The sequence below is a fragment of the Moschus berezovskii genome, chromosome 4 (assembly GCF_049115385.1).
Source record: "Moschus berezovskii isolate FMDL1 chromosome 4, NW_MosBer_1.0, whole genome shotgun sequence".
Lineage (NCBI taxonomy): Eukaryota > Metazoa > Chordata > Mammalia > Artiodactyla > Moschidae > Moschus > Moschus berezovskii.
Window position 1 is genome coordinate 46,217,587 of NC_142463.1, and position 12,936 is coordinate 46,230,522.

Here is a 12,936-nt window from a genome sequence, read left to right on the forward strand (position 1 = left end):
CGATTTTTATCTTCATCCCAGACCCATCATGTCAGTATCTTGTTGGGCAAAGCCCAAGGACCCACATTTTAACAAGCACCTCCACTCACCAGTGATTAAAACCATGCTGGATTTGAGAATTATTGCATTATTACTTGACTCGACCCATCTAGTACTTTTGGATTAGTGGCAGAAATAAACCAACTACTAGTGGTTATTTTTCATTAAATATCAGAGATTAAATGTTTCATTTGCTCAATATTTATGAAGCAGTGTGGGGGTACACAAAAGAAATGTGAACACATATATTCAACTGTATTGCATTTCTTGCATGTCTGATAAACAGCTGTTTGACATGATTAAATGAAAGTAATTTCTGGTTGTGGTGAAAGAGAATTGAGGTAATCCTGGTAGCTGAGGGAATAAAAAGGAAGTGGCTACTTGAGAAATTATTTCAAAGAAAAAAAATCGATTGGTTCACTGGCAAAATAAACATTAATGTTAAAAAAAAGGGAGAAATGTTGATTTCTTTGGGTGGTGAATCTGAGTAGCAGAGAATAGGGAGGGACTAGTACGGGGATGGAATGTGAAAAAATTCTTTTCAGAAAGAATCCAGAGGATTCTGTGGAAGGGTGGGAAAGAAAGTGAGACTTTTGTATTGGCCCTTTTATTACCACATTGGTAAAGATAGTGAATTGAATGTTGCGTCTAAGTTTATATATAAATGGATTTAACCAAATTAAGATCTCATTAATTATTATTTTCTTTTCACAGCAATTGTTCAACTGTCAAGCTCTAAAAAAGCTAAGTATTCCTGACAATGACCTTTCAAATCTGCCAACCACTATCGCTAGTTTAGTAAACCTTAAAGAACTCGACATCAGTAAAAATGGTAAGATTTTCAGTTCATCTCTAAATAACTTGAATTTTTAACTGAAACTATGCTTTGATGTTTTCTCTTAGAAAATGATATAGCACCTTTTCCTCGTTTATGTTACAACTCTAACTTAATGTTTGTTGAAAAACTAAATCCTGAATTATAAAACTGAAGGCAGAAAACTTCTCTTCCCTCCTCTTACTAATGTCCCTGGCTCACTCAGGCCTTATTTCCCCTTGCATTCAGATATGTGATTTAACCTTTCTGAGATTATTTTAGTGACTTTACATTGAATATTTTCCTCATTCTTTGAGTAAAACTTTTTCCAACATGATTCAGATATCACTCGCTCAACAAGGCCTACCCATTCACCCTTTTTGTGACTGGAACATCCAGTCTGCCTGTCTCTGCTCCTTTTTCTCCCATGGGAGTGACCATCTTCTCAATACATATAATTTACTTATTTTTTATGGTTTTGTCTCCCCTCTCTTGCCCCAAAATATAAACTACATTACGTGACAGGAGGGATATTACTCTGTTTTGGTCACTGACGTATCTCAGATATTAAGAGCAATATCTGGTGAATAATAAGCGCTCAGTAGTATTTTTTATAATTTTGGCCAAACATTATATCTGGTGATTTTGTTGATATTCATATTGATGATGTTTTCTTCTTAATGTTTTTGGGAGTCTCCTGTGTTCTCATATGTTCATTAAATCCTCATTTTCTTCCAAATGAACATGGCCCTCCGTTTTATTAGAATAAAGCAAGGATCAGTCAAAAAAGATTGTGTCTAGGCATTATGAGGATATAAAGCAGGACTCCTTCGTCATTAAGTTAGTTGGTTAAACTTTATGTGCGTATGTATGTATTGCTTTGTTAACTTAAGGCATTATTATTAGGGCCAAAGAAATAGACATGAACAAAACAGATCCTTGCCTTCATGAAACTTACATTCTAGAACATGCAGTCAACATTAAATAAATAATTAAAAGAAAAGATATACCCATTTGAATGCAGAGTTCCAAAGAATGGCAAGGAGAGATAGGAAAGAATTCATCAGTGATGAATGCAAAGAAATAGAGGAAGACAATAGAATGGGAAAGACTAGAGATCTCTTCAAGAAAATTAGAGATGCCACGGGAATATTTCATGCAAAGATGGGCACAATAAAGTTCAGAAATGGTATAGACCTAACAGAAGCAGAAGGTATTAAGAAGAGGTGGCAAGAATACACAGAAGAAGTATACCAAAAAGATCATGATCCAGATAACCACAATGGTGTGATCACCAACCTAGAGCCTGACATCCTGGAATACGAGTTCAAGTGGGCCTTAGGAAGCGTCACTATGGACAAAGCTAGTGGGGGTGATGGAATTCCATTTGAGCTATTTCAAATCCTAAAAGATGATGCTGTGAAAGTGCTGCACTCAATATGCTAGCAAATCTAGAAAACTCAGCAGTGGCCACAGAACTGGAAGAGGTCACTTTTCATTCCAGTCGCAAAGAAAGACAATGCCAAAGAATGCTCAAACTACCTCACAGTTGCACTCATCTCACACACTAGTAAAGTATTGCTCAAAATTCTCCAAGCCAGGCTTCAATAATGTGTGAACCATGAACTTACAGATGTTCAAACTGGATTTAGAAAAGGCAGAAGAACCAGAGATCAAATTGCCAACATCCATTGGATCATAGAAAAAGCAAGAGAGTTCCAGAAAAAAACATCTATTTCTGCTTTTTTGACTATGCCAAAGACTTTGACTGTATGAATCACAACAAACTGTGGAAAATTCTGAAAGAGATGGGAATACCATATCACCTGACCTGCCTCCTGAGAAATCTCTATGCTGGTCAGGAAGCAACAGTTAGAACTGGACGTGGAACAACAGACTGGTTCCAAATAGGAAAAGGAGTATGTCAAGGCTGTATATTGTCACCCTGCTTATCTAACTTTTATGCAGTGTACATCATGAGAAATGCTGGGCTGGAGGAAGCACAAGCTGGAATCAAGATTGCTTGGAGAAATTCAGTAACCTCAAATATGCAGATGATACCACTCTTATGGCAGAAAGTGAAGAACTAAAGAGCCTCTTGATGAAAGTGAAAGAGGAGAGTGAAAAAGCTGGTTTAAAACTCAACATTCCGAAAACTAAGATCATGGCATCTGGTCCCATCACTTCATGGCAAATAGATGGGGAAACAATGGAAACAGTGGCAGACTTTATTTGGGGGGGCTGCAAAATCACTGCAGGTGGTGACTGCAGCCATGAAATTAAAAAACACTTGCTCCTTGTAAGAATAGTTATGGCCAACCTAAACAGAATATTAAAAATCAGAGATATTACTTTGCCAACAAAGGTCCATCTAGTCAAGGCTATGGTTTTTCCAGTAGTCTTGTATGGATGTGAGATTTGGACTGTAAAGAATGCTGAGTGCCAAAAAATTGATGCTTTTGAACTGTGTTGTTGAAGAAGACTCTGGAGAGTCCCTTGGACTGCAAGGAGATCCAACCAGTCCATCCTCAAGGAAGTCAGTCCTGAATATTCATTGGAAGGACTGATGCTGAAGGTGAAACTCCAATATTTTGGCCACCTGATGCAAAGAGCTGACTCATTTGAAAAGACCCTAATGCTGGCAAAGATTGAAGGCGGTAGGAGAAGGGGACGACAGAGGATGAGATGGTTGGATGGCATCACCAACTCAATGGGCATGAGTTTGAGTCATCTCCTGGAGTTGGTGACGGACATGGAGACCTGGCGTGCTGCAGTCCATGGGGTCGCAAAGAGTCAGACATGACCGAGCAACTAAACTGAACTGAACTGAAATAATTATCGGTGATCAAGTAAAAATTGAGTTAAAGATACAATTGACATGCATACTAGGAGGACATAATCCAGTCAATGTAATTAGATAAAGTTACCCTAAGAAATAATAACTAAATCCAGCCATGACAAATAATAGTTGTTATTCAGTAGGTATAAAGATTCATTTGTGCTTGGTGAATAACTTCTAGAGATTCACCATCCAACATCATGCCCATCAGTTCAGTTCAGTTCAGTTCAGTCGCTCAGTCGTGTCCGACTCTCCGCGACCCCATGAATCACAGCACGCCAGGCCTCCCTGTCCATCACCAACTCCCGGAGTACACTCAAACTCATGTCCACAGAGTCGGTGATGCCATCCAGCCATCTCATTCTCCGTCGTCCCCTTCTCCTCCCGCCCCCAACCTTTCCCAGCATCAGAGTCTTTTCCAGTGAGTCAACTCGTCTCATGAGGTGGCCAAAGTATTGGAGTTTCAGCTTTAGCATCAGTCCCTCCAATGAACATCCAGGATTGATCTCCTTTAGAATGGACTGGTTGGATCTCCTTGCAGTATAAGGGACTCTCAAGAGTCTTCTCCAACACCACAGTTCAAAAGCATCGATTCTTCAGCGATCAGCTTTCTTCACAGTCCAAGTCTCACATCCATACATGACCACGGGAAAAACCATTGCCTTGACTAGACGGACCTTGGTCGGCAAAGTAATGTCTCTGCTTTTAATATACTATCAAGGTTGGTCATAACTTTCCTAATCATGCCCATAGATAGGTAAAATTACAGTATTGTGCACTTCAGAATAACTGGTGTTTTCTCAATGTCCTTCCTGATTTGATTTTCTTAATAGTCTTTATGAGTAACTGATATAGTGTATTTTAACTTGTTTATGTATTATCTGTCCTTAGTCACTCAGTCGTGACCGATTCTTTACCACCCCATGGACTATAGCATGCTATGCCCCTTTGTCCATGGGGATTTTCCAGGCAAGAATACTGGAATGGGTTGGTTGCCATGCCCTCCTCTGAGGGATCTTCCAAACCAAGGGATTGAACCCAGTTCTCCCACATTGCAGGTGGATTCTTTACTGTCTGAGCCACAGGGAAGCCCAAGAATCCTGGAGTGGGTAGCCTATCCCTTCTCTAGCAGATCTTCCTGACCAAGGAATTGAACCACAGTCTCCTGCATTATAGGTGGCTTCTTTACCAGTTGAGCTACCAGGGAAGCCCTATATATTTTTTACATTCCCCTAACTAAAAAGTTCGTGATGTTCTAACTTTTTATCCTTGTCTTGGTCACTGATACATCTCTATTGCATAAAACAATGTATGGCACATTGTAGGAGTTCAGTACAATTTATTGGATGAATTCATGAATGAATGGTCCTTCTGGACATGAAACACTTGTTGAAATATTCCAGTTTAAGTAACTAACAGTCTTCAAGACTATGAGAATCATAAAAGTTTACATTCTCACTGGGGAGAGAAGACTAACATAAAAATAATCAAGGAATATTGTAAAGCATTATATTGGGTTGGCCAAATTTTATTTGGGTTTTTCTGTAAGATGCTATGGAAAAATCTGAACCAATTTTTTGACGAGCCCAATACAGTGAAGCGATTAATTATATGGCATGTGTGTGCGAGCTCCAGGTTTCCCACATGGCACTAGTGGTAAAGAACTAGTGGTAAAGAACTTGTCTGCCAATTCAGGTGACAAAAGAGACGTGGGTTCAAACCTTGAATGGGAAAGATCCCCTGGAAGAGTGCATGGTAACCCACTCCAGCATTCTTGCTTGGAGAATCCCAGGAACAGAGGGGCTTGGTACAGTCCATAGGGTCACAAAAAGTCAGACATGACTGAGGTGAAGTCGCTTCAGTTATGTCCAACTCTTTGCGACCCTATGGATTATAGCCCCACCAAACTCCTCTGTCCGTGGGATTCTCCAGGCAAGAGTACGGAAGCAGATTTCCATACGTTCTTCAGGGTATCTTCCCAACCCAGAAATCCAGCCCACCTTTCCTGCAACACAGGAAGATTCTTTACTGTTGAAGGCTCCCTGGGAAGCCCTAACTATGTGGCACAAATTACAGTTGTAAATTCTTAGAGAATAAGAAGATTAATAGAGACTGATTTATGATTAGGGAAGAGTTAAGATAAAGAATATAGCTTGAAGAATTCCTTGAAGCACACTAACGTATAAATAAAGGAGAGCATTTCATTTGAAGGAAACAATGGAGTACAAATGAAGGACACACATATCTCTATACCAACTTGACTTACCACTTAGAGGGTTTTCAGGAAGACAGTCCTAAAAGGATCATTTGCCAACTTAGTGAACAGCAATTAGATTTAGGCCAATTGTAAGATGATGTGAGGTCTACCTTTATTCTTTTAAAATTAGACTTATAAGTCACATATTTTTATGGATTGATATTTCTTTACTAACAATACTGTTTATATCTTCATATACATTTACACATGAAATTCTGTTTTCAAATTATAATTTCTGAGAAATATTTTATAACCAAGTATAACAATCCCTTAGTCTTCAGGCAGATCAGGTTTGACTAGATAGTTTGAATAAATTAAAATCTATCTTATTCTTAAAGAGAATCAGAAGAAAATTTATCACCAAATATAGACACAAAACTTCTAAGAAATACAACATTTTTATGAGCACTATAATCATATCCTAGCAGTTTTCTTACATCACAAAATTTTTGTTGCCAGGGTGTAAACTGCAAGTTATAGTTCTACTCAGAAATAAGTCTGTGAACGTAATTAGAAGTCCTAGTAAGTAGAGTTTCGGAGAAGGCAATGGCACCCCACTCCAGTACTCTTGCCTGGAAAATCCCTTGGACAGAGGAGCCTGGTAGGCTGCAGTTCATGGGGTTGCTGAGTCGGACACGACTGAGCAACTTCACTTTAACTTTTCACTTTCATGCATTGGAGAAGGAGATGGCAACCCACCTCAGTGTTCTTGCCTGGAGAATCCCAGGGATGGGGGAGCCTGGTGGGCTGCCATCTATGGATCATACAGAGTTGGACACAACTGAAGCGACTTAGCAGCAGCAGCAGCATGATGGTTATATTGTGGAATTATTTATGCAAAAAGCCAAGCAAAGCATGGCAAATCATTCTGCAAGGTTAGTATAGTACAAAAGGTTTGATGAGCATGATGATATACCAGCCATTGCTAGAAGTGACACAAATAGTTAAAGATTTCAACACATCAATCCTTTCACAAAATTATACCTAAAAAGCTGTCATTGAATTTCATGGCAGAGACCTAGACAGTTACTTAAGGAGCATAATATATCCTTTGGGAATCTCTCAAGTGAAAAAAGAGCAGATAGCAGAAAATAAGTGCAGTGTCAGCATCACAGTTTGACAAGGTTGGAATTGTCCTGGTGGAAAAGAGTCAAGACATGAGAGTATAATCAGTATTGGTATTGAGGGACTGAAGATAAATGTTTATTTTGAGCCAAGGACTCATTCAAGTGCTATTCAATCTTGATAAATATTTGCCTTAATTGTGTTGGAATTTGATGAGTGACCCCTTATGAGGAAATTAATTCACTTGGAGGTGGAGGTGAAATCTGATCTTGGTTGTCCCTGTGCCTCCAGTTTTTACTTTTTGGGTCTAATTCTTCCACCAAATTATCCAAATGCACTATTTTTCTTTCCACAATTTAAAAATATTATTTTATATTAAAACCTTTAGATAAGCAAACTGTTGTGCAGATGAATGGGTCTAGAAATTTTGTGTGAATAACTATCACTACCTCTCTAACCATACCTCCAACCAACCCACCTCCCTTCCTTTGCATTCCCAGGTAATGCCAAACTGTCATTTTCAAATGCATCAGGCTGGTTACTGTGACAAAAGACATGATACTATTCCTCTCACTGTTGTCCCCATCAACCAGAGTCCTTTGCACCTTTAAAAAGGCATCTCTGATGTCATTTATTCTGAGAAACATTCCTGATGTCCTGTAGATGAGGAGAATTAATTGCTCCTTTCTCTGTTATGTGTTTATACATCTTAAGTGTTTTGGCTGTGAACATATCTCACTTTGTAATTTGATTTCTGTTTATCCCTATGTATTGACTAGATTGTAAAACCCTTGAAATCAGAGACTATCTTGTTCATCGCTCTATTTGGAACAACTAGCCCAATACCCATAAATGGCAGGTGCTCCATAAATGTTTGGGAGATAAATAAACTTTATACTTTAGCATTCTGTAAAATACATAGCGTGTATTTATATTATATTACATGAGGGACCTTACAAAGGATAGCCTCCCCACCTATTATACTGGGATGTGTTAAATATTTCAACTGAGTGCTGAAAAATAGGAATGATACTACAATAAATGATAAGTAAGCCCTAAAATCAGCTCCAAACTGCCATATAGTAATATATTTGATAGTCCTGTTCATAGGATAATGACTGCTTCACATTAAGCTTTGACCTCTCCCTTGAGCTTCAGACTGGTTTAGCCAAACACAGGCTGGACGTAGCTGAAATATGTTCCACAAACACCTCCAAACATAATGTGTTTAAAACCAAACTAAGCATCCACCCCAGTCTGTTTTTCCTCCATTATATCCAGTTCTCTGTTAATGTTACTATTATCCACACAGGCATGCAATGCAAAAATCCATCCTTTTCTTAACTCCAATATACATTGAATCACCAAATCCTGCCCATTTTACATCTTAAATGTATGTCAAATCTGTTTCTTTCTCACATTTCCCACTGTTACCATCTTAACTTAGTGACTTGTCTGTTTCTAAGACCACTTGGTATAGTCTCTTAATTGCCCCCCTCCCCATTATCTTGATGAAGGTGAAAGAGGAAAGTGAAAAAACTGGCTTGAAACAGTATTCACAAACAAAGATCATGGCTTCCAGTCCCATTGTTAGTTGCTCAGTCATATCCCACTCTTTGTGACCCCATGGACTGGGACCCATTAGGCTCTTCTGTCCATGGGATTTCCCTGACAAGAATACTGGAATGGGTTGCCATTTCCTTCTCCATGGAATCTTCCTGATCCAGGGGTCAAAGCCAGGTCTTCCACGTTGCAGGCATATTCTTTACCACCTGTACCACGAAGGAAGCTTCAGTTCAGTTCAGTTCAGTTTAGTCATTCACTCGTGTCTGACTCTTTGCAACCCCATGAATTGCAGCTTGCCAGGCCTCCCTGTCCATCACCAACTCCTGAAGTTTACTCAAACTCATGTCCATTGAGTTGGTGATGCCATCCAACCATCTCATCCTCTGTCATCCCCTTCTCCTCCTGCCCTCAATCTTTCCAGCACCAGGGTCTTCTCAAATGAGTCAGCTCTTTGCATCAGGTGGCCAAGTTTCAGCTTCAACATCAGTCCTTTCAATGAATATTCAGGACTGACTTCCTTTAGGATGGACTGGTTGGATCTCCTTGCAGTCCAAGGGACTCTCAAGAGTCTTCTCCAATACCACAGTTCAAAAGCATCAATTATTCGGCACTCAGCTTTCTTTATAGTCCAACTCTCACATCCATACATGACTACTGGGAAAACGATAACCTTGACTAGACGGAACTTTATTGGCAAAGTAATGTCTCTGCTTTTTAATATACTATCAAGGTTGGTCATAACTTTCCTTCCAAGGAGTAAGCGTCTTTTAATTTCATGGCTGCAATCACCATCTGCAGTGATTTTGAAGCCCCCAAAAATAAAGTCAGCCACTGTATCCACTGTTTTCCCATTTATTTGCCATGAAGTGATGGAACCAGACGCCATGATCTTAGCTTTCTGAATGTTGTACTTTAAGCCAACTTTTTCACTCTCCTCTTTCACTTCCATCAAGAGGCTCTTTAGTTCTTCTTCACTTTCTACCATAAGGGTGGTGTCATCTGCATATCTGAGGTTATTGATCTCTTTCCCAGCAATCTTGATTCCAGTTTGTGCTTCATCCCACCCAGCGTTTCTCATGATGTACTCTGCATATAAGTTAAATAAGCAGGTGACAATATACAGCCTAACGTACTCCTTTTCCTATTTGGAACCAGTCTGTTATTCCATGTCCAGTTCAAACTGTTGCTTCCTGACCTACAGACAGGTCTTACTTCATGGCAAATTGAAGGGGAAAAAGAAGAAGGTGTGACAGATTTTATTTTTGTGGGCTCCAAAATCACTGCGGATGGTGACTGCAGTCATGAAATAAAAAGACACTTGCTCGTTGGAAGAAAATCTATAACAAACCAAGACAGCATATTAAAAAGCAGAGACATCACTTTGCCATCAAAGGTCCATATAATCAAAACTATGATTTTTCCAGTAGTCATGTATGGGTGTGAGAGTTGGATCATAAAGAAGACTGAGCATCAAAGATTTGATTCTTTTGAATTGTAGTGCTAGAGAAGACTCTTGAGAGTCCTTTCAACTGCAAGATCAAATCCTAAAGGATTAAAATCAGTCAATCCGAAAGGAAATCAATGGTGAATTGAAAGGATTATTGCTGAACCTGAACCTTTAGTACTTTGCCCACCTGATGCAAAGAGCCGGCTTATTGGAAAAGACCCTGATGCTGCATAAGACTGAAGGCAAAAGGAGAAGGGGACAACAGATGATGAGATGGTTAGGTGGCATCACTGACTCAATAGACATGAATTTGAGCAAACTCCAGGAGATAGTGGAGAACAGTGGAGCATTGCTTGCTGCAGTCCAGGGGGTTGCAAAGAGTCGAACACAACTTAGCGACTGAACAAAAACTACCCCATTGTTGCTGCCAGCATCCACAAACCTGTCCTTCATTAAGTAGCTTCATCACTTTCTAAGTTGCAAATATGACTAGGTTACTCTCCTACTTAAGATACTTCACTTGACTTAGGATAGAGTGTAGGCTCCCTAACAGCATTAAAGTGAAATGAAAGTGTCAGTTGCTTAGTCGTGTCTGATTCTTTGTGACCCCATGGGCTATAGCTCACCAGGCTTCTCTGTCCATGGGATTCTCCAGGCAACAATACTGGAGTGCATTGCCATTCAGGTGAATGCTTTACCATCTTAGCCACCAGGGAAGTCCAATAGCATTAAAAGTCTCCACAATTGACCACCCACGTTTCCATTCCATCTGCTCATCTCACCAAAGATGATTTGTATTTTTTTAATTTTATAGTTTGGATGTTGATTATCATTCAAAACTCAATTTATTATTAAAAACTGTTGACAGTTATATTAAAATATTTATGTAGCTTTTAATTTTTTAATGATTAAATGTTTTAAGCATGAAGGAAATAGTATGGATAGCAGTTTGCCCATCGTGAAAGTGTTATTATTTATTAAAAACATAACAATCCAGCTTTTTTAATGAATAAAACATTACTGAAACTTATAAATTCTCATCTCCTTCCTTTTTCCTTCCTTTGTGTTAGTGTATTTAAAATTTCAATGAAGTGCTAACACATTGTGTATGTTATTCTTCAAGTTTTCATTCTACATTATGTTTCTGAAATTCATCTTTAATGATCAATGTGAATCTAATTGTACCAGCAGAGTACAGAAGTCCCCACTATTCCATTTCCTTGCTAATACATTGAGTTATTCAAGATATTTTAAATGTTGGCCAATCAGATGGATGTATAAGGGTAGCTCAGTATTTTAATTTGTATTCCATTAATCACCACTAAGGTTGGCATTTTTTCATTTCTTTTTATTAGCAAGCATAGAGTATCTTTTGCTACAAGTTGATGTTTTTGGTCCATTTTTATTTTGGATCATTTGTCTGTTAGGTTTTAGGTGATTTGAAAGACTTATATACTGTGAACACTAATGCTTTGTTGGTTAAATGGGTTACAAATGTCACCTCCCAATTTGTGGTTTCTTTTCACTTTGCTTGGGGTGCCATTTGTCAATAGAGAGTTGTCAATGGTAATGTACTAACATTTACCATTGTTCTCTTTTGGGGCTGTATTTTTACAGTTAATCCAGGAAACTCTTTTGTATGGTAATATCATAAAATATTTGTCTATATTTTCTTCCAAAATTATTAGTTTTTCTTTTAACATTTATGCCTTCAACTCATTTGCAACTTACCTTTTGTACTATATATTATCAAAATCTATTTTGCCCTATAAATAAATAATTAATTATTCCACCACTTATTAAATAATATCATTTTCTCACTAATTTATAGTTAGAGTTATATCCCTTTTACATATAAAAGACATTTTTTTCCAAACTTTCCTTTTTGCTCCATTAGCTTACTTGCCTATTCTTATACCAATATCACATCGTTCTAATCATTATAACTTAATTTTAAGTTTTAATATTTAATAATATTATTTTTAAAGTATTATTATTAAATAATAAATGTATTATTAGATACTCTTTTTAAGATTAATTAATTTATTTTAATTGACAGCTAATAACTTTACAATATTGTAGTGGTTTTTGCCATACATTGACATGAATCAGCCATGGGAGCACGTGTTCCCCATCCAGAACACCCCTCCCACCTCCCTCCCCATCCCATCCCCCAGGGTCATCCCAGTGCACCAGCCCTGAGCACCCAATCTCATGCATCGAACCTGGACCAGCGATCCACTTGACATATGAAAATATACACATTTCAACGCTACCCTCTCAAATCATCCCTCCCTCGCCTTCTCCCACAGAGTCCAAAAGACTGTTCTTTACATCTGTGTCTCTTTTGCTGTCTCGCATATAGGGTCATCGTTACCGTCTTTCTAAATTCCGTATATATGGGTTAGTATACTGTATTGGTGTTTTTCTTTCTGACTTACTTCACTCTGTATAATAGGCTCCAGTTTCATCCACCTCATTAGAACTGATTCAAATGCACTTTTTAAATGGCTAAATAATATTCCATTGTGTATATGTACCACAGCTTTCTTATCCATTCGTCTGCAAATGGATATCTAGGTTGCTTCCATGTCCTAGCTATTGTAAACAGTGCTGTGATGAATATTGAGGTACATGTGTCTCTTTCAATTCTGGTTTCCTCGGTGTGTATGCCCAGCAGTGGGATTGCTGGGTCATATGGCAGTTCTATTTCCAGTTTTTTAAGGAATCTCCACACTGTTTTCCATAGTGGCTGTACTAGTTTGCATTCCCACCAACAGTGTAAGAGGGTTTTAAAGTGCGTCTTACTGTTTTGGTATTAAGTATTTATATAATTTTTAGGTTGACTTGTTGAGGTTCAAAAACAATCTACTGGAATTTTTTAATTGGTTTGAATTTAAAGATTAATT

The 12,936-nt window shown here is 38.3% G+C and overlaps 1 protein-coding gene across 4 annotated transcripts in view; it reads left to right on the top strand.

Annotated features, from left to right (window-relative positions):
* The window catches only part of LRRC7 (leucine rich repeat containing 7), a 503,703-nt gene that overhangs the window by 149,538 nt on the left and 341,229 nt on the right, over positions 1-12,936 (top strand). For all 4 annotated transcript variants that reach the window (XM_055402285.2, XM_088834863.1, XM_088834861.1 and 1 more), the window contains one exon: positions 754-871. In XM_055402285.2, the coding sequence (XP_055258260.2) occupies positions 754-871 (118 nt within the window). The remainder of the gene's footprint in view (positions 1-753; positions 872-12,936) is intronic.